The sequence below is a fragment of the Mycetomoellerius zeteki genome, unplaced genomic scaffold (assembly GCF_001594055.1).
Source record: "Mycetomoellerius zeteki isolate Tzet28-1 unplaced genomic scaffold, Tzet1.0 scaffold122, whole genome shotgun sequence".
NCBI lineage: Eukaryota > Metazoa > Arthropoda > Insecta > Hymenoptera > Formicidae > Mycetomoellerius > Mycetomoellerius zeteki.
In genome coordinates, this window is record NW_017256147.1 from 1,334,309 (window position 1) to 1,358,010 (window position 23,702).

The 23,702-nt window shown below is 34.2% G+C and overlaps 1 protein-coding gene across 2 annotated transcripts in view; it reads left to right on the forward strand.

Annotated features, from left to right (window-relative positions):
* Positions 1-14,547: 14,547 nt before the first annotated feature.
* The window catches only part of LOC108731252 (uncharacterized), a 304,231-nt gene continuing 295,076 nt past the window's right edge, over positions 14,548-23,702 (forward strand). Inside the window, exon 1 of one of the 2 annotated variants that reach the window (XM_018461481.1) lies at positions 14,548-15,052. In XM_018461481.1, coding sequence (XP_018316983.1) covers positions 14,981-15,052 — 72 coding nt within the window. In that variant the 5' untranslated portion in view covers positions 14,548-14,980. The remainder of the gene's footprint in view (positions 15,053-23,702) is intronic. The other variant, XM_018461483.1, reaches the window with a different exon arrangement.

Here is a 23,702-nt window from a genome sequence, read left to right on the forward strand (position 1 = left end):
TTGTGTAATTATTATTTATAAATTATATTATATAAATATTGTTATTTATATCATTTTACAATATGCTTTTCAGAATCATATTCAGTACCTGCTGGGACAATTATACAAATCAATATTTATAGAGCCAATAGAGATCCCAATCTCTGGCCAAATCTAGAAGTATTTGATCTCCAGATAGATTTTTGCCTGAGACAAACCGAAATCATCACTGTTACTCATATATACCATTCAGTGCTGGACCACGTAATTGCATCAGTAAACAATACTTCTATATATTTTTATATTCTCTTGTATAATTAGTTTGCGGAACATATTAAATTTTAGATCAACGATTTGCTATGTTGGAAATGAAAGCAATGATAGTTTCTTTGGTACATAATTTTTACTTGGAACCTGTTGATTATTTAAAGAATCTTCCACTACAGTTTGATTTCATTCTTCGCTTTACTCATACACTTCGTATAAAATTTGTCCCTCGTATGCAAAATTAAAGCAAACTGTGTGTGTTGAACTAAATATAGATTTATTCAGTTCAACTGAATATAGACGTATTCAGAACACGCATATAACGTTAGCGCGCTAACATACTATACTTTATGTCACGCATATTATAGAATTTCAGAGATAAAAGCGCGTTCTGAATACGGGCCTTAATGAACGTCGTAAAAGATAAACGTCGAAGAAATAATAAAATATATATATATATTACTTATTGAATAACAAGAAGTAACACTCGTTACTTATGTAATAAAGTTATAATTAGAGTTACTCTTTTTAGTAACTATAATTTAGTCACACTTTTATATTTAGTAACTAATTTAATAGTTACTTTTATAATTACTGTATACATTTTTCAAATTTACTATGCATTATTATAAATATGCACTGCGTTTAGCAGAATAAAATGTTCAATGAACAATCAGTTAAATTGATGCGTATATGCATCTAGATATATAGTAATATTAGTAATTAATAAAATTACCACATATCTGTTACATCAATAAAAACATTAATTTATCACTCACCAATTAGATGCGCAACAGTAGAGGTACATCTGCAACGTCGCTACGATGATTCTGTAACAAAAAGAATATGAAATCCCAATTAAAACAGAGCAGAAAAAAATCAGTTAATATTTATAAAAATTTGAGTAAAAGTTGAGAAATTTTAAAAAATATTTACTAAACGCAAAGTTCTCTTGAATAGGCATGTAATAACCATATAATTTTTAAAATATATAATTTTTATAAGCACCCCCCGAATTTTTTAATTCATCATTCAGTTAGACATTTGTAAAAATAATTATACATTTTCTAAAAAAGATCTTAAAAATACATATTTATAAAATTTCAAAATAATTTTAAAATAATCCTCTTTTCTAATTATCTAATATTTTAAATCATTGTAAAATAAAACGATTAAAGAATGAACAGAAGAAAAATACTGATTTTGTATAAGTAAAAAATGATATTTACCGCGAGGTTACTTCGCCGGTGCTCGATGTCTCTCTTAGACCTCTTCCTCCTCTCAGAATCGGGTTGACATCCTCTCACACAGGACACTCGCGTAAAACACTCGCGAATAATACACTATAATCGCGCGCGGACTAATTATAATTATAAATGTCCATTAGTCCGATAACTTGAACGGCACTCCCGAAGCACACGCGCGACGCGACGAACCGGCTGCGGTTCGTTCACTTTCAATTAAATCGGCGACAAGGGGACGTTAGCTTCCCCGTCGTTGGATTTTTACACGAAAACAACGATTTTACTCAAGTGTCTAAAAATTTATCTAGATATATCGTTCAGATAGATCCGAAAATTTTTAGTTACTTGAGAAAAACCGTTTTTTACGTGTATATCCTTCGGGTACTGAGCCCTCCCACCACGTCAAGGTCGTACCCATGAGAGGGAAGATATCACCTGAAAAATGTAATATACACAGCTATTATCTATATTGCTATGCAATTATCGGTTAACTTTTAGAAACGAATATGAAACACACGTCTGCAATTCGTCACCATTGCGAAATAAATTCAGAGCAGATAAAAGGGCTGAATATCTTTTATTTATAGACGATGTCTGTAAGATATGATTAGAATCAACGGAATATAGGCTAGAGTTTATAATAAAAAAGAGAAATGTGTTTCTTTTATTATCGACAAATAGTACCAAAGTTACGTTTAATTTTTTATACGGATCGTATAACGAAAGGGGCACGAAAACAAAAAATTAATTAAATTATTAATTACATTATGAACTATATATTAATTGTGAAAGCAGAAATTGCGTTATTTGCGTGAGAATATTAACGTTGCTTTTTTATGACTCGCGTGACTACCGTTCGTACAAACAGGTAATCGTATCGCGCGCCGCTCTTCTTCACATTTCTATTTGAAACGTAATCGCGAAAAATGCTAGATATAATACGAAACGTTGTATTTTATGAATACTCACAGTATACGTCTATACGAGCCTCGATAAGGGAATGATTGCGCGCGGTAACTACGTACAATTGTGACGTGCCATCTACCCGCCCGCCCGACCGCGCCAAAACAAACCTTAAGGTCGTGTGCCGATCATCTAACTGTCGATATTAACGCATATTACAAAATCAGTAAAATATTCTATTCGTTCATTTTTAATATTCTTTCATGAATGGGCTTTATTGCACGATTTTTGCTATATTTCTTGAATTCGTTACTCACACAATTCATCTATATCTTAGATATTTCAAATTGTGTTAAAATAAGCGATTATTAATTAGTAATTACTTTCTTATATACGAAATCCGCGCAATGTACGTAATATTTTTAACAAAAGATTAACGCATTTCGTTTTTGGTACTTTTCAATCATTCAAAAAATATGATCGTCGTTTTGTCAATTTTTCGCTCGATACTTTTTTGGCCGAACAAGTATCGCAAAATCCGTGCTGTCGATCATCGATATAAGCGATATTCTATATTCAACGATAGATATAAGATATTGCAATAAGCGATACAAAGTATAAGCTGCGATTACCACGTACTTGATTGAATCATAACGATGTTACTCGTCCCGCGGAGCGTTCATCTTGTGTCCACATTGTCCACCGTGCTCTGCAAATCAAACAGGAACATAAAACAGCGAAGCGGCCGCATTTCCTGCGCAGCGATGCCAAATCTCGTCCGCTTATAGTACGCCGCAGTATGTGAAAAGGCGATAGCTTGAAAAAGGCGCGCCGGACACCGATTGAGTTATGATTACCGTGTCTGTATTCTGTAATTATCAACAATTCGTTATCATTATATTGCGCAACTTTTTTATCATGTAGAGTACCTGTGTTACAATAATATGGCGATACCAATATCATCATTTGGAGTTACAGAAAGACGACAGAAATACACTGCCGCTTGGTGGGTTGCGCGACGCGGGACACTGCTGCCAAACTGTCCCTACTTATCTCCCTCTAACGGCACTACGTTGTGAATAGCATATTGAGGGGCAGCGAGTTGGCATCACTGTTTGCGCGCGCGGTTAACTTTGCGCGCCAAAAGCGATACGTGGCGCGCTACGCGCCTTACTTTTGAATATCGCGTTCGTGCATTTTCTATTTATCGAGCGATAAATAGCTTATTTTTATAATAGTAATTATTATGAATTATAACGACATAACAGACATTTAATATTATAAGTTGTACCTGTGATATTCGTATTACTCGAAAATATGGTCGTTGCTTTATTCGTACGATAGATTTTCGATCGCACAAATATCGCAAAATATGCACTTCATTAACATATCATCAATATACAAAACGTTAAATCTATATTAGGCGATAGTTATAACATTGAAATATGCAATAAATATAGAGGATTGATATATTTCGATTACCGTTTGATCGAATCGCGATATTACTCGTCTGGAGTCGGTTCGTCATTGTGTCCACCGTGTTTTGCAAATGAAACAGGAACGCATTTGTAACATGACGATAAGACCTATAGTGCATTTTGTTTCACGCATGATGCGCATGATGTATCATTTTATCTTTCTTTAATATTTGATGAAACAACAAGGATAAAATGAAAATTCAGAACGACAATCGCTCACTGAATGCTCAATGAGCTGATGAGCTCTCTCATCCGATTGTCTGTATTTTAGGATCTAACAGAATCCTATACCAATCGAACGAAAGTGCTTACTAAGCGCTCAGTGAGCGATTGTTGTTCTGAATGGACATAATGGCTGCGTTCAGCAGAAAAAGTAGTATTGCAACTGTTGTAAAATTCTTGAATATGGTAATAAACGGTTGCGCAAATAATAATTCGAATTAATGTTTTACGCGAGACAATGATGACAAATACGGTCCATGGTTCTACCATGTTGCTGCCGCGATTATTGCGTAACATATTACGCAAAGCTGAGACACGTGAGATCGCGTCAGCTGTTGGAAACGTGCATTTCCTGAATATTATCCGAGAACAATGATCTCTTGTTAATTTTGATAAGCTCTCTTTCAGCGCAGACGTATACATCAATTAATATGACACACTACGCGCATAACAATACGTTTGTAGTAGTTGTAGTATATTTGTATGTATATCAGTCAATATGATCAAGCGAATATTTAAATGCATAGCGAATTTCAATATCAATAACGAAATTTTTCTAATTTTCTGTACTTAATATGCTCTATTGATGCAACTTTATAAATACTTAAATACACTAAAATATTTAAATACTTAAAAATTGAGAGAAAAGCATTCTTACAATATGATCTTTACATTGTAAAAGTTATCGTACATTTTTTTAGACACATTAAAACAATAACACATATATTAATATCACTTACAGAGGCTTCTTATATGGTCATAATGAACTAATTTTCTATAAATTTTAATCTACAATAAAGTTGGCAAATACTGTTATGTATATTGTAATAATTATAAGACACATGAAAATAATGACTTCTTCATGCGGTTGTTTGAAAAAAGACCTAGATGTTTTACCTCCGTATTGTGGCAGTAATGTCTATTGTTTAGAAATCTATCATTATGGATGGAACATTAACGGGTTATAGTTCTTTGTATTTTAATGACGCTATTATACTTGATTTTCTATTAAAATATCCTTCTAATTAATGATGTGTGAGAATACGTATATACAAAACAGTTGTTCAATTGATGAAAAATATAAGCAGTACAGTAAACTCATAGTTTTTCGAATACACACAGTCCAGAAACAAAAATATATTTAAAGACCGAAAACTTATTTTCTCATAAAAATTTTGCAATATTTTAATTTACGACACTTCCAAGATAAATACCATTTTTTAAATAATTTATAGAAGTATAAATAAATTTAATGTGGCAAAATTTTTATGTGATTTATGTGGAGTAATATTGATAGGGAGGACTATTAATTAGTTTTTTTTTATTTTGTACGTAAATTTCTTGCATTATGCCATTAACATTTAATCGTTATTTATTTACTTTAATTTAACATTAACGTATACAACTTATATTTTTAATATAAGTAAAAATCAATAAATTTGCATTTAGTTATTTGTACTTTTCAAGTGTTTTATCTTATAATAAAATCAAGCAAAAATTCTTGTGTCGTCATTCGACCATTCAAGACTAAAGCTGTCAATGTTTCATCATTTATTATCGTGAAATTCGAGATAGGATAGCAAGTATTTTTTTTCTTCGGTCCTTATAAGAACCGAGCGACGCGACATTCGTTGTCTCAGCTCAAGCGGAATGAATTCGCCTGTGGTGTATGGAGCATTATCGCACCCACGAGCAACTCCATAATCACGAGTGCAACATTACGTCTTTATCGGCCAATATAGCTGCACATATATGTATACACATGTGTATGCATATATCTGTAAGTAAAAAGCAAACACCAATTTGCGATAAGGGCGTGGCATCGTTCAACAAGATTCACAAGGACAAAGACATTAAACTTTATCCCGTTGCACGATAATTTACATCCTGTGATACATACGCGTCCACTTCGCCTACAGGTTCATAAAAAAATTCAATAAAATCGGCGAAACGAAACCGAAAGTGTGACTCAAGTATAGGTCAGTGTGAATATTTTTCAACCTTCGAGCAAAAGAAAAATGACTTTATACTATTACAAAATGTATTTTAAACGAAAGTTGTAGTCAGCTTAGCAATAATTTATAAATGTAATAATAATAATGTAAAAATAATAATAATTAATAATTCATAACTGTAATGAAACAGAAAAATTTTTCTAAATTTTCATAAACTGTTTATTAATCTATCCTTTTTTCAAATTTAAACAGTAAAACTGTTATCTAATAGATAGATACTTTATGATATTTTTATAATCTTATATTATCACAATTTTCAACTAACATTCTTTATGTTGTTCTCGGGTTTATTCCACACGCGCTTAATATGCTACCAGTTACGTTATCATATACATGATTACAATCTTCTTAGAAATATGATGCATATATCAACGCGGAATAATTCATAAAGAGAAATCTATTATTTCTTCCTCTATTCTAAAAATATATAAATACGTTAGTAATCTTGAAACTTCGAATTGTGATAATATGAGATTATAAAAATATCATAAAGTATCTATCTATTAGATAACAGTTTTACTGTTTAAATTTGAAAAAAAGGATAGATTAATAAACAGTTTATGAAAATTTAGAAAAATTTTTCTGTTTCATTACAGTTATGAAAGAGTGCCTTGTTCTATAATTCATCCCCGTCATCTATATCAACAACGTAGTTCGTGCAATGCCGATGGCCATCTGTACAATTTTAATTTACGTAAAACTGCGATTGATATTCCACAGTTCAAAAAAATTTTGTCTTTAAATTATACTAGCATTTACGTTACTAAAAATTGTAGTATTCAAATTCTTAAAAATTCTTACAAAGAATACCGCACAACAAAATTCGTACAGCATCCGCGACGCTAATTCATTCTACGATGGTTAGAATTGTGGCATTCTCGCATAACAGTGTTCGTAGGTATCTATGTTTTTATAAAGAAAAATCTTAGGAAACATGTTTCGTTAAATTTAATTTTTCAACGCGCTTCTGTTCCTCTTTTGTGAATATCCTTTGGTTTTTTAATCCCAACTTGTTAAAATATAGTTTCACATTATGGTACATAGGAACTTAATATATTACGACAGTTATCTGTATTGAAATGGTGAATTAAAGACTTTCTTTTTGTAATGAGTCATTCAAGAAATAAACTCCGAATTTCGTTAAACATAGAAAAATACATAATAGGTACGAAATATTTAATGTAATAAAATAAAAGACAAATAGATTATTTGTCTTTTATTAATGCATCACAAGTTAATTATTAATAAATGGATAATATATCACAATACCGTTGTCCAAATTACTTGATCTTTTATTCATATATGCATATAACAATTTGAAACTATTCAGAAAGTTGCATCTTGATAGGCAATCGTAAAACTTAAGTCACGATATAAGATTTATTTTTATCCAAGTACAATGTAGGATTTATTCTTACCCAAATTATTACCTAAATAAAAATGAGCAATTCCATAATTAAATAATTTATAAGTCTAATATAAAATTCTCATAAAAAATTCTCCTACAGTGACCATGAACCGCAAGCTTATGTCAATAACCTTAGATTACTATAAACGTGACACTCATCTTGATCCTTCATTTATGAAGACACAGATGTTACCGCGGATAATCGCGGCTCGTGGATGCGTAAAACTATGTAAAACTATCCGTGCTTCTCCGCGCATGCAGTCCTTGGTAACGCGTAAGTGCGTTGGTAAACTGGTACTCGTGACTCTCCGGATGCAACTGTAAATTGAGGAAATGTTCTTTTTTATGTCGTATATTTGACCCGGGTAAACTTCTAGTAAGCGTGACGGGTTTAAAAAAAACTAAAGTTTTATTTATGCTTACATCATAATTTTATGTATATGTTAGTTTGATTTGTTATACGGATTTACGTATATGCTGAATGCGAACAATTGACTCTTTTTCAAAAATATATTTTCTCTTAATCTTGAATTTTATTCATCCCATGTAAAGATAGTCTTTAATTTAATCATAATATTTTAAATATTACATACAATTCATAAATAGTACCTTAGATTTTAAAATAAAATTTTACTTATAAAATTTTAAACCGGATATTTTGTAAATGTATTCATGTATTTTTTTTTTAATATATTTATTTTTATATGTGTGCTGTATTTTTTCAAATATTGCATATATTGTGCGATATTCCACATAAAAATATAAATAGAATTCTATTCTGAATTCTGACAAATTACATTTAGATTTTTTAACGCAGACTCAACATTGATTGCTATTCTATGTTCGGCTTTAATGTAAACCAATATTAGTGTATCTCATGTCTTAAGAAGAAAATAACATAAATCAAACGCAAAGAAAAGAAGAAACGCATTCAGTAATGTATAAAGTAAAATGAAAAAATCTCATTTTTATTTAAGTCACACATATCATTGAGCACATTTGATTTTTAGCACCGCTCTGCGTTTTGATGCGCTGAAAAAGGGATAACATTTACGAAAGATTCGATAAAGACGATTTTACAGCCTGCGCGTCGTTTCTCCGCATTTTCGGAGAGATTTACGTTACGAGAACGAGGCGAACAGTAAATCCTAATTGTTAGACCGACTGTACGTCTGCATCGAACGTTTCTTCGTTATTTTTGTTGTAACCTTATACTAGGGGTAAGTATCGTGGCCGTGGACTTTGAACATGTATAAAGTGTAACGTGTGCAAAACCTGCGCACGGTGTGTGTAGCATACACCACGGGTTTGCAAATGTGGTAGAGAATAGTCATAACTCTGAAGGCTCAAAGCAAGAATCGTAAATTTGTAGAACTAAAACTTTTTATAGGTTTACAATACATGTACGTGTATATATGTGAGTGTATTTTGTATGTGTGGGATCGAAAATTGATTTCATTGTGTTCATCTATGCGCTTGAGCCTCGCGTTGAACCATGTTCAAACAAGTTCTTGTCGCACATCGAGTGTTAAAATTAGGCACAAAGCATTGTCAATGAACTGTATTCTCTCTATTTGTCTTAATATTTTTCATTGTTGAATTTGAATGTTTAATGAATTATGATATTAAAAAAAAATGAATTTATATTATTTAATCTGATTAATAAATCCCTCCATAAAGAATATATGATAGGTATATTTTTTTCTTTATTAATGCCAAAAGTTAAGGTATGACATTTTATTCTCAATATTTCATAATACTTATGAAACTTTAAGATTTAATATAGATATTATATATATATATAAATTGGCTTTTTTTAATTACAATGATTTACATGATACTTGACATATATTATGTAAAACAGTGAAACAGAAAAATATAAACTACATATTAAGTGTCGATTTGAAGTGAAACAATCGTGACTCTCCAGAATTAATATGGGTGTATGGTATATGTATATATTGACGTACTTATTTAATGATGAGCAATCTTCTAAGCGCGAAAATGCTTTCGCAAGATAACAATATGCATGTCACAATTTTGCTAGATCGGATAATAATTGTTGTCGTTACACACACCACGCTGTTCGATTAACCTCCGAGTAACCCGACCGTGTCCATCGCGAGATCGCGATAAATACGATCTCTTTCTCTCGCATTATCTATCGTCAATTCGTGGTGGTATACGTTCGCGGCGTTACCCTCCCTCTTACTCAACGAACTTGGTCAATGATTCACGATTCGTTACGATTTCAACGCGATACACAAACATAGATACACATACATGATACTATAAGATACGTCTTTCTTGTGATATACATTTCAATTCACTTTCTAATTACTCTCATTTTTCTTCCGACAAAGCGTGATAAAGATCATCATATTTCTTCACGTATAACCATAGAAATAAAGATTTCTAGTTTATATGCACTTTTTTGTAAAGGGACATTTGCAACTCGCGAAAAGATACGAAGACATCTTGAAATTCTTAATGTGGAGTAGAATGCGAAGTATTTTATGGTTCGTAGGACTGCCAGAGGCGTAACGTTCATTGGACAGTAATTACGACTTGCGAGGATCGGTCGACTGACCGAGGCGTTGCTATAAGGAAAGGCAGCGCACAGCGTTGCGAAATGACAGACGTCTGTGTTTTCTTTTATAAGTATCTATCCCGGGCACGAAAATGGCCGCCGGACGAGACACGGACACGTGGGAACGCATTGACATCTACTTAATTCTGTCAGAGTGTACCTCATGCGCGCATGCTGTGTCCGACAGAAAGATCGATTAATGCAGCGCAGCGATCTCGGGCAGCAATTGCGCGCCGTGCGTGATCACGCTCGCCACGAAAGCGGAAAGTAAAATAATTGCCGCGCCACATCGTGGATCCAGCTTGTCGCTATCGAAATAAATTGACGATTAAGTAATTGCCCGATTACAGATTCTCGATCATAAAAAGGAGGGCAAAAAACGATTGTTCAGCTATTAAGAATGCACGATCGCATCGCCCGATATCGTAATCTTAAGAACATTCTGAATCGTGTGTCTCGTGAGATGGGATAAGATTGTAACGATATAAGTAACAACGTTGCGCCATGATAAAGAGAGATTTTATGAGACTTTGATTAAAGAAAACAGGAAAATAAATATACAGACGAGATAGGCACGATCATTTATATTTATGAAGATTTATTTAAACAAAATTTATAGTAGACAAAAATAAATGGAAAAAAAATTATATTTATTATATTTAAAAAAAAAAAGATAAATATTCTTTTTTATTTGATGTGAGAAAGTATAGATATCTTTATTGAGATTTTGTTGAGCTTGTATTTATATTTGAGACATCTTTTATGTTTTTAAATAGAAAGTTTCTCTCTCTCGCAAATGTTCCCTCATTACATTTTTACCTTTACGCGGAAGACATGTATGTATATTTACGAGAAATAATTAGATCCGCAATCTTGGATACTATCTCGTCGGACAAATTTGGAAATGGCACAAAATGATGAGGCAATCTCTTTTAATTCCGTTGAACGGTACATCAAGCTGATTGTACGTTTTCTCTGCCCTTTTTTCGTAACCAGTCTCGGTTCTTTTCGGTTTTTGGTCGGAGAAGTTTAGGGTCATCACCGCCGCCCACGACACAGGCCGACCTGCTGAATGAATGAACGTCCGGAGAACGGGAAAGCCCTTTTCGAGGGTGCTCACGTGGCCGTCACGTGAAGCAGACACACCCATTGTCTCCCGTGGGGGTGAAGGTGTGTACTTGTATATAACAAGCATTTTAGTCTCTTCGTAATGCACGTATGAATTAGCGACGTAACGCAGGTTGCAATAATGGCGGCTAATATTAAAAAAAAAAAAAACGAGCAAATGAAAGATAACATACGATTACACATAGTACGCGGTGAAGCGAAAGCGTGGAATAGCATTGATGCTAATTGCGAAGTACGAGAAACATTTTGTCACGTTGTCACTTCGTTTCTGTTTTGTCGGAACCAAACGTTATACAAATGTGTTGCGTGACGAAAATCGATCCTTGGCAGCAGTTTTTATTTCGTTCTCAGGAGTTCATGTTTTATGTGCAGGCAATGTGCTATTATCTTTCCGACAGTCCATAAAATTTAATGGTATAATTTGATTAACAAAAGGCAGTATTCGATTCCTTTCTCGAGTATATGAACATGTTACAAGTCAAAATGAATATCGTTACATCGAATACGTCCACAGAAAATAAACATACGCATATACACAGCAATTAAATACTTCATGTGATCCAAACAAAGTTTTAAAAAAATGTTGACGTTATAAGACGTTTCGAAAAACAGGAGAATCTTCATGTCTCACTGAAATCCGTTCTTTTCTGTATTAATATTTTTATATTCGATAATAATTAATTATCAGATCGTGATGTACAGATTCATAAATACTTGCCAATATTTCAGATGACGAATCCACACTAAAATAAACAACGTCATTGTAAGTCGCGTCACTTTAAGCGGCGGTTACAATGAAATTTTAAGGTATATTTATCAGGGTTGGGTAGTGCTAAGTTAAAAAGTTAATTAATTTTAACTTAACTTAGTTACATTTTAGACTCTTAACTTTTTAACTTAATTTAGTTACATTTTATCGGTAACTATTAACTTTTAATTTGATTTTTTGAAGTTAATCCTCAGACACAATGCGAGAGGATAATGAGTATATAATTTAGTAATTATATATTGTATAATCATTATTTGTGAACAAACCAGATTCTTTAATAAATATGCTGTGAGAAAGGAAAAATACGAAAAATTATGTAAAATAGTCAAACTTTTTCTTTCTTCTTTTTTTTTTTGGTTGTTCGTTCGGACCAAATCGAGAATAAATTTAACTTTTAACTTTTCAATTACTTTTTTTATTAACTTAACTTTTAATTCAATTAATTTCATTATGGATTAACTTGTATTTTAAATAAGTTAAATTTTCAAGGCTGTTAACTTTAACTTAACTTAGTTAAGAAAAAATGTTAACTTACCCAACCCTGGTATTTATGTCTAAATTCTAAATAGAATCATAAGGCTCGATCGTAACATATTCTTGTAAGACTTGTAAGCATTTTTAAGTGCTTATACCTTTATGCATTATTTTTACAGACAGCTTCTTACTAGCCATATAATTTACAAAAAACCGTAAATATTTATGAATAATCGTACGTCTTGCGGTACATAAAATTAGAATATACATAAAATTAGAATACTAGTCATAAGTTCTTACAAGTTTTACGAGAACATGTTACGAGTCTTACGATTCTGTTTAGAATTGATCCATTAAGCCTCAAGCTGTATAATAAGAAATTGACTAATCATAATCAATTATTCTCCTCACATTCGATTGTGATTGGTCAATATTTTACGGTTCAGGGTTTAAAGCTTAAGTTTTACATTAAAAAATTTCATTGTAGACGCCGCTTTACGTACATTCATTAAACATTGCCCTATATTCATACGAATAATTGTACATCATGTGTGTGCGTGTAATATTTACCAATATTGGCGTACATCGGCCATGTCGGAAGCCGTGAATCTTGAATCAGGCGCAGAAAGTAGTGCGCTCCGCGTTAATTTCTCCATACAATAGAGAAACAATAAGAGCCAGTAATATTTATACCAGGTAGTCTGAAAGATTTTAACCGATAAAACGGGATGCGCGGCGCTCCGCCGACGCGTTTCATTCAAGATATTCTGTTTCGTCGCGTTCCACGAAAGCAAGCGGCGTTCGCCGGCGGCTCGTGGCAACTCCGGTCGCGAGAGCGCGCGCCGACGGTTGCGTGTGTCGCGTCGCGTGTCAGTTACATCGCGGCAGCGGACGCCGGCGGGCGTATGGCGTGTACTTTCGATCTATGCGATCCGTGATAACCGCTCTATCGTGCCGACGACGCTACGCCGGTCCGGACGATTTTTCGCGCCAGTATGAACGGCGAGAGGTGGTTGCCGAGAAGCGCGTCTGGACGCGAGCGACTCGTGAGTTGCAGGAGCGAGGTGTTGTTCGCCGTGATTATCACGTGCGCCTTTGACTAACGTAGGTATAACGCGTTTAATTCGCGCTGTGGCATTTTGTACGTGTGTGTTTCTTTTTTTGTGAATAATTGTGAGAGACGCGCGTCGGATTACGCGAGACACGACTGTTCGGCAACGCCGCGAGTACGAAACTTCTTTGGACATCGATCAACGCGAGTGACGTGATCGCTTTGAGCTACCGCGATCGCGGAATCGAATGACGTAATCCATCGAATAGAAGGAATAGCCTGTTTTTTTGTTCTTTTGAAGAATAGTCTCGACTTCGTATTCGGAGATGACATATCCAGTCGCAAATCTTTTCCGACTCCGACTTTCCACAAGTATAAATCGAATGGACGGTTCAAGTGAATACAGATATTTGTGAAGTGATTACTAAAGGCGGTTAGTTCCGCCAGAAACTTTATAAATCTATTGTCCGCACTCGGTGACTCTTCTTTTACTGCAAGTTGCAAGAATCTTGTTTATAAAGGAGTAAGCATTACTTACTCATAGATAATATTCGTGCAAACAGCGGTGGTTGACCTTCGTTCGTGATTTCCGTTTGAATTTTTTCCGTTGCGCATCGTTCGTATCGCGAGGCACGTGACCGGCGTGAAGTTGCCCGCGAGCGCGACCGACGCGCAGCGAAGGACGCGAAGGTTGACACGAGCGGAGCGAATTTCGCGATGTCGGCGCGCAACTGTTTCGTAACCGTTCCGCTTTCGGTCGGCCGTGTGAAGTTCGTCGCCGATTCAAAAGACCGAGCTGGCGACGCGTGACGTGAACGGAGGTCATCGCGCGTAACTTGTGATTCGTAACGACGATCTCGTGTGGTGAGTTCGAAGCGCGGCGGGACGAGATTATCACCGAACTAACCGTTCGTCCTGCCGTTCAAATTTGGTACGTTTTTCGCCGTCTTCCAAGTCCAAATTGAATCGGACTTCCGATTCAAGAATTCGCAGAAGTACGCTTTAAAAGCTATCAAATACTAGAATTCTCTTTCTCGCTTTTCGCCAAATATCAAACACTAACTCACTTTAAGTTCCAAAAGTGCATTCTGCCACAGAAAGCAGACTTTTAGAAGTTCGGTGCTTCGGATCGCGCATCCGCCATCTTGTCGGCGTCCGCAAATCGTGCGATGTAATTGTGTGACGTAATCTCAAAGTCCGCAGGACGCGTTCGCGACGATTCGTGCCAACGTTCGCGCGGAAGTTGGCGCCCTTCGTGACAATCGTGACTCCGGTTCGCGAATTCGTGTCGCGTGTAATCGTATCGCGAATCGTCCGCGATGTCGCGAATTCCTGACGATCGAACGACTCGCGTGTGGTGCGACGGACGTTGTCTTTGACGACGATTTCATCGAGGGAGAAGCATCACCGGCCTCGAAAACGGCGCCGATCCTCGTCATCGTCGCCGTCGCCATGGCCTACGTGCTCTGGCGAGTGTTTATGAAGAAGTACTCCAAGGTGCGGCTGGGCATCAGAAATCTGCCGGTGAGTCCAATTTCGTATTACATGCATCTATTACGTACATCGTGTCTCCACGAATGCTTTCCATTTTCACGCTCACATGCTGTTAGCATCATATTATCTTTGTTTTATCAAATATTAAACAAGAGTAAACGAGAGTAGTTTAAAATGGATTGAAATTTTTTCTATCCGAATGCATATTTTAAATAGCGAATACTTTTTTTTTTGGATTCAATTGGATGTAAATGGATTGACAAACTTTCCTATTCAAAATTTTGAATTGAACAGTATTCACAATGCACAGAAAAATCTGATATTATTTTTGGATTGAAAGGCATAAAGATATGCTCCATGCAATTCCTATAAACGAATAAAAATGCATTCAGGATTGAAAAGCATTCATTTTAACATTCGTGAATTCATATTTCTGAAAATCTGAATTCATTTCGATCCATTCTCGTTTACTGGGAAGGACAAATGACGTTTACAAGCATTCTGGACGCACTCCGCACTTTCGTCCATAGTGGAATTAGATAAGGTGGACTGCGAATGATATAGGAGGAAGACTAATAAAAAATTGGTAAAAATCGGTCCTGGATGTAAACGTTATTCCCAAGTAGAACATAGAAGTCACAATAATATCGTGAGAACATCATAACTTCATTCGTTCCTTACAAGTTAATTTTTAAGTATCAAATGACGTCATGATGACGTTCTGTGATATCATTATGACTTAATTAAGACTCCGTTCTACCTGGGTTATTCTGCTGCTACACATCTTCAGGAACACAACACTTTAGATTTATTCGCGTGGCATGCTCCAGTAGAGTATATTGGAGCATGATGGAACATGTTGGAGTATGTTGCAGCCTGCGACGCGAACAAACGTCTTGTCTATTTCCACAATAGTTTTGTCTCTTCCTCTTCCCCCCTTCCTGTTCTTACAGTAAATTACGTTTGCTTCACTTCGAATGCAAAAAAATGTAGAAAGTGACGAAAGCGGGCACCTATTGTGCGTATATACGCAGCATCGTACTGACTTTCTTTCGAGCCCACGGCGCTGAATTTTCAAGAGCTCGACATCGTAGATTATAACCCTTTAATTGCAGGGGGGAGCGTAATAAGTACTCTCTGCAAACCTGAAATAAATGGGCTTAAAAGAATGAATAATAATAATAATGCTACGAGCGCGGTTTGAAATAGGCACGCACGAGGCACAGATTTGTTGGAGATCGTAGAGAGGATGAACGGTCTTCGCGTTTATTAGCTTTCTTCGTTTCAGCTATAACTATTATTTTTCATGGGATAGATATAAATGGATGTACATCAGAGAGAAGGCCGTGATTAAGTTCTCATACACAGAAGCTCGAAGAAAAAGAATGTTATTCACAAGCTGTATTTTATTTGGAAAATGATACACTTGAAAATTTGCAATATCTAACGTTTTATCATAAAAGTTATTTATTTTTCAATATAATGGTCTTATAATATTCAATATAATATTCTTATATAGAAAATTACATATAGTAATTAGTTATTAATATTAATCAGAATATTATCATTAATATCATATTATTAAGATAACTATTATCTTTTATAGCGTTTATTATTTAATCGCGAAATAAATAATATAACATATAATTTATTCAAAAATGAATATAATAGTTTTATTTACATTAATATCATGATTAATAACTTCATTAAAAATAGTGAATTTAAACGGAAATATTAGTCCATTTAAGCAATTAATAAATGAATAAAGTGATTAATAAGTGAATTTTTTATTTTTCTCTATTTTTTGATGCTCAGTTTGTTTGATCTTTTTATTTTTCCTTCCTTTATTACATCGAAAAAGGATCTTGTAAATGTATAATTTTTTTAGTTTATTCAGTTGGTGATCCGGTCAGCTCGATATCGCGCAAATACAAATGCGAACGGCCGGAGATGAACGCGAGATGCTGTGTATGCAAGTGTGCATCCTCGTCAAGGTTGGCATTTTATGGCCAGACTCTCATGCCGGATAACCGCAGTATACAGATTATGCAATTAGGCATCGCTCCTGCCCGGCGGAAACTCGCTTTCAATTGATAATTACCGTCGTTAGCAGTATTTTCCGCAGTTGGGATATATGTATACATTTATCATACTTGGATTTCATTTATTTCTCACGTACATGTTTGATTCTCTCACCAATAAACTAAAAAAGAATATCAGAAAATTGCTCTGCCAATTACTTTTCATGAATGATTTTTAAAAATCTTTTATGGCGTTTTGATTATTTATTAATTAAAATTAAATGTGTGTGAATAACTTTACTTATTCACGAATGAATATAATTGTTTCGTTGTATAATTTCAGTAAGCAGTAATACTACATTCTATAAAAATTATATTCGAAAACTTGAGACATCAATACATTTAATTAATTATTAATACTTTTTATTATAATTAATAATATTAAAATAACATAATGCTTGCCGTATTATTGTTTCATTTTTCTCTTAATTTATCGTATTTGCTTTACATCTTGTTATAATACGGATTATGATTGAGAAAAAAAGCAGCAGATCTAAAGGCCAAAGATGAGATTATTTTGTGTAGTACATAAATGTATAAAACATTTTTGTTGCGAGCTTTATGCTTTCGAAGTGATTGAGAAATGCGTTACCATTTGGTCGCATGATAAATTGAATTACGATAATGGTATAAAAGTTGGAAAAGATACAGCGACGCGGTTGCTTACCCATAATTATCCAATTATTATTATCACATTGGTATTAACTGTAGTTGCATTCCAATAATTGTGTATCACGCCACGATATACTGAATTTCGTAAAACAACCGCACGATGCATATTGTACGACCGATAATCGCTCCAGATAAATAGATATTTGAAAACGTTTACATAATTTATATATATTTGACATAACAAAGTGGAAAGCATTCGTGAGAAATGTATAAGAATTGTAGTGGTTAATTTATAAGATTTCTAAGTAATCGAAATAATAACGGTGTTTAAAACATGTATAGCTTTCTTGAATGTTCTTATTTATTATTTTTGTACAAATTTTGAGAAAGTTATTACTACTGTTTTTTTTTAATCTTCTATTTTATATACATCATATTGATAATTATTTTCCATTAATCATGTTCTTTCTTTATCTTAAAAATCTTTGTCTCTTTTGAATTTTTTTATAGAACGCTTATGTCTGGTTACGTTTTACCCATAATTTTTTAAATATTTATATGTTATATTACTAGAATCACTAAAAACGTATAATCAGAAAAAGAACTGATTGCTTCATTAGATAGCTAGTCGTTCCAGTAACAATTAAAAATTAATCAAACATAATTGGATGATCAATCAAATTAAAACACTACAATAACAATTGATAAAAGTGTCAGTTGTCATAAAGAAAGTATATGTATTGACGTTTCTATTTGTACTATGTAATTAACATACTGTTTTAAATTATAATATTAGATACATATATTTACATTTATCTTTGCGATTTATATTCTGTTGTTTTTTTTACATCGATAACGATAGTATTTTTATCGTTTGTGTATTCTAGCTGCTTTTTCTTTGTTCTGTTGTTTTAACACACGGTTCTACGTTGACTTTCGTATGCGTTTGATCGATCGACGAATAGTATTTCATTTCGGTCAACGTTTAATGAGACACACCCGGCCAATAAATTTCACGGAAGGAAAGACTCAGACCAATAGATAGGGGAGAAATGTTAGACTTCAATTTACGATGCGTTCACTTACTCAGATTAGGTGATTATGACGTTTTCGTCGTAATAAATGAGGTTTCGCAGAAATGAAATATTAAATAAACATCGAGCAGTCACGTTTTGCACACCGGACACCTGGTATTATTTCTCGCTTCTGTTACTTATCTTTTGTGTGTTTCTCAATATGCTATTACAGCCCGTTACTATTGCAATAGCACAGTAAAAGATACATATGTTTTATCTTTCGTTCCTGTCAATATATCATTGAATAGTCAACGAATTTCAATTTGCATAAACGCGAAAATATTTTAGAATGCATTATCAAATCTTTAGTAATAAAAAAAAATCGTCTTCTTTAGACCAAACATGACGGCAACAATAATATGTGTTAATTTTTTAATTGTTGTATATTTGTACAAAATTAAATGGAAAGATAAATTTAATTGTATCCAGTTACATTTTAACATATTAACAATAGGTAGATATTATTTTGTACTATTTTATTTTATGTACGCCATCGTTATGTGAGCATACCAACGGAAAGGTATATGAGGTGTTAGATAATTGAAAGTAAGAGAAGCGAGTGTAATCCCCTATTTGCAATCGGCGGATGACTTCATCATCGTGTCGCAACGGGCTCGCGACAAACACGCCTTCGCACAGTCTGTAATTGCCGACTGTTTAGATTGTATCTCTTGAACGTTGACAGTATCTTTGTTGAATCTCCTGACAAGATAGTGCTAACAGAGCGATGGTATAAGCAGTTACTGTGATTATAAATATGCAGAGCAGATGGCTGTACAGAGCAAAACTGTTTGGTACTAGAAACTAATGACTTTTAAAGATTCCGAATGTTTAATGAAGGAAGTGACAAATATAGTAATCGTCAAAAGATACGCGATCTTAAGTTCCTCTAACTTAATATAAGGAATTGTTGTTTCTATGCTTTTTTCTATAAAAATATTTTACAGTTGTATTATATATGTAACTATTAGTTACATATGTAATTATAGTGCTGTATATCCTCGAAATATATGAAAAATCGCGAATTTGCACAGGCTATTGCCTAATTAATTGACGTGGAAGATAAAGTTACTGTACGATCGTCAGCCAGCAGGCGTTTTGTCAGAGCAGCTTAATAAATTTTAATGCTGCGTGTTCGCGTGACGTCGGAGTCCACCGGGGTTCCGTCAGCGGTAGCAAGAGGAAAGGAGGTATGAACAGTGGGGGAGTTTAGGAAAAGAATGAAAGAAGGGAGATGCGAGGGTGCAATTTAGTTTGCGGTTGCTCGAGTCGGGTTACGTTAGGCTAGTCCGGTCGCCGATCGGTCCCCGTGACCGTGAACCGTGCGGCTGACCTGCGACACAAACACGGTCTCTCTTCTCGACTGGACCCCTTTGCCTCCTCCGCGGTTCCATCCCCCTTTCCGTCTTGTCCCCTTCGCCGTTGCTACCCATAAATCTACCTGCACCACATCGCGTCTCGTTTCTACGGATCGCTCGCTTGGCTCTCTCTCGTGTTTCGCATTGTGCAGTCTACGGGATCTCCGAGTGATAAATACAACCGTGGCCACCCTCTCCTCCTCTTCCGCTCTATCCTTATCCTTTAAATTTCATTTTTCACGCTCTCCCTCTCTTTGGTCCAGCGTGAAACTGGCGATGTAAACCGTATCCCGCTTTTATCGGTTCTCTTCTCTTGAAAGAGCACAATTGTGCTCCGTGATTTTACATCGACGATTTACATCGACACGTAGGAGGCTGATCTATTCCGATATCCAATTTACTGAAACCGGAATTTATCTTATGATTCATATAACACATGCAATGGTATTTCGTTTTTTCTTTTTCTTGTCATTTTCACTTAACGTGTGATGACAAAAAATTAAAATTATCTAAATTGAAATTGTACTTTTTGAATAAATTTGATAGATATAAAATATTTTTAATAAATTTGATAGATATAAAATATTTTTAAGAGACATGAATGAATGCATATATTATTATTTTAAATTCTCAGTTTTTAATAGATCTTCTAATAGATCATTATTTTATTAAAATAATATGATTTATATTATATTGTATTGAATATTTATTTGTGCAAAGTTTATAAATTTTTTATTTGACGGATTTTAAATGATTATTTATATATTTTTATGTATCATAAATATGGATATTTGCCGTATTATTTCATAGCTTGATGATTCCTATCTTATATTATAATGCGCCGCGCGGAATTTCATTCACTTTCGCCGTTGATAGAACGAGCGCATTTTCAGACGACCGAGTTTGCGTGACGAGAGCAACATGCAAATTTAATCGAAAAACGACGTCCTAGAATTAAGGCCTGCCAAATTAAAAATGAGTCGTTCCCGAGTTTCCTTTAAGCTGCCACTCATTGCGTTACGGTTCGTTGCCTCGATTAAATATCATTATTGTGTCGTTACACGAGTCGGCCGAGGTCGCAAGAAAGAAATTATTTTGTAAAAGGGGAACACGGATGTTCTGATTTGTTTTTTTGATGTACTTAATGCGTTCTTATGTAATCGTAATTTTTCTCTTCCTTTTTAAAAATAATTATTGATTTTAACTTATCCGAAGTAATAACATACCTACGTTAATAAAAGTGATACCTATGTTAATAAAATCTAGTTTTATGATGGCTGATTGTCATTTGGAAAAATAATTCGTAATTCTTTGTTTAGAATTTTTTTCTTATATATATATGTATATAATACATATATATTTAAAAAATGATCATATCATAAGAAAAAGCAATACTGCAAATGTGAGATAATTGAAATTTTTTTGTATAGTTTTTTGCACAACGGTACAATGATTTAATATAATTTAAATTTTTTGCACGCTCATTTTAGAATATCGACGTTCTGAATCTTAATTTTTTTCAATGATGCACTTTGGATTAACGTTATGTTTTGATTTCAATAAGGAAGAAATCCTCATCAGATTTCGTGATGTGACACGTGAATCGACGATACAGACGAGTGTCTTCGTGAATTTAATGCCATTACGGTCGTCACGCTCATGTCGAAGCGTCACGCATTTCTAACCATGGAGATTTATATGACTTTTTCTAAGTTTCTGAATGCTGTTCAGTTTGAGCAAAAACGTGAAAGTGCCTCTATCTAGACAGATCTGGCGTGCTTCAAGTAAAACGATTCAGAATTCCGTGCCCTAATTACGGTGGAAACCATTTTCTAAGTACACCGCAAATGCGCTCGCTTGTTTCGCATCGCTTTAACACACGTATGACAACCTTCCGAGAGAAATCCTTCTCAACGGAAATTCCGGCGTGCCAATTCTAGAATAGGATGTAAAAACCTTAATCACAACGAGGGTAATTTTATGACAGGAATGGCTATTGTTTTAAATCCATAGCATTATAGAAAGAGAAATATAGTTTACAAAAAAAGAAAAGCTATATGAAGTAGCAAATAAATGGAGTAAATATGTGTATGCTTGTAAGATATGGTAATAAATGGATTTAAATTTCTATTTTCCTTATTTGGTAAAATTTTAGTTTTGATGTATTTAATATTTCTATTATTATCACAAAACTTTTGATCTATTTTTGGTTAGTATACTTTATTAAATTTTGATGAGATATATATTATAAAATTAATTTACGAGCAACATATTACAATATAATGATTAATGAATAGCTTAGTAGTCACACATATTTATCAATTTAACGTTTTAAAGAATAATTAACAATTTCGCGTAGAAAGACGTGTAATTAGAATTTAATTATGCGTGATTAATAATTAATAATTATGAATCAATAAGTGTGATGAACAGTGCACGGTTAATGTTTATTTATAAGATCGTTGTTTTTGGCATCTGATACATGACTCGATAATGATTGTACGCATTCACACGATTCATTATACCATCAAACAAAATAAACACACACATACTCATACACACGCACTCTCGCATTTCTCACATTAAAATTGATTATCGTGGTATGTGAAATTGTTGGAAATAAATTTCTTAAACATAACGAACACATAAATTGGTATAACTGTTACACTTTCTGATCTTAATAATAGTTAGAGATTAAAAGATAACGAGGCAAACATGATAAATTTACGAATTGAAGTCGTGCATTCCAAAATAGTGCATGTCTGCCTCATGCTGACAAATGCGGCATTAGAATAAAAATCGGTAATTCGACATTCCAACGGCAAGTACGTATTATAGAATTCTGTGAACATTTCTGAGGAACGCAAGAATGAGGAAGTAACTATATTCTTTCGTATTCTTTAAGACAGCTCGCACATTTTTTATCAAAACTGTGCGACCGCGCCGATGTTTTATCCCGCGCTGTACCACCATCGCATGTATACTTTTGTCTGTATGTATTCCAGAGCGTCGGTTCTGGTAACGCGATAACTATCTTTTCCCGAATATCCTTGTGGATCGCACCAGCGGCGTGCGAAGATGCGCGCTTCTTGATTTAATTTCACGTTTGCAGCAGATATGAAAAGCGATACATGCGGTTCTTCATTCAATTTCATTTACGGTATTCCGCTTACCGTTAACGATGTCAGGTTGACTTCTCGCCATCGAAAAATCATATACCACATGAGGTGACGTACTACGAGCGAGACACTTATCGCGACCTCGCATGCATGTCTCGTTTGCAACCGGTGTGAACCTGGCGCCCAACTTTATCAAAATTAAAAATTAATACCGTAGGGCGTTTGTACTTCGTTTGTACCCGTTTGTACCTACCTTATTTTCGTTTGTACCTCAAACAGTTAAACAAAAAATGAAATACAAAAAATGGCCAGCGCCCAAGTTTAATATTTTTTAATTTCATTTATGCCATTCGAAAGAGAATCGTTTGTACCCGTTTGTACCTCCCTTACTTTCGTTTGTACCTCAAAGGGTTCGGAGATACAGCGCTTTTCAA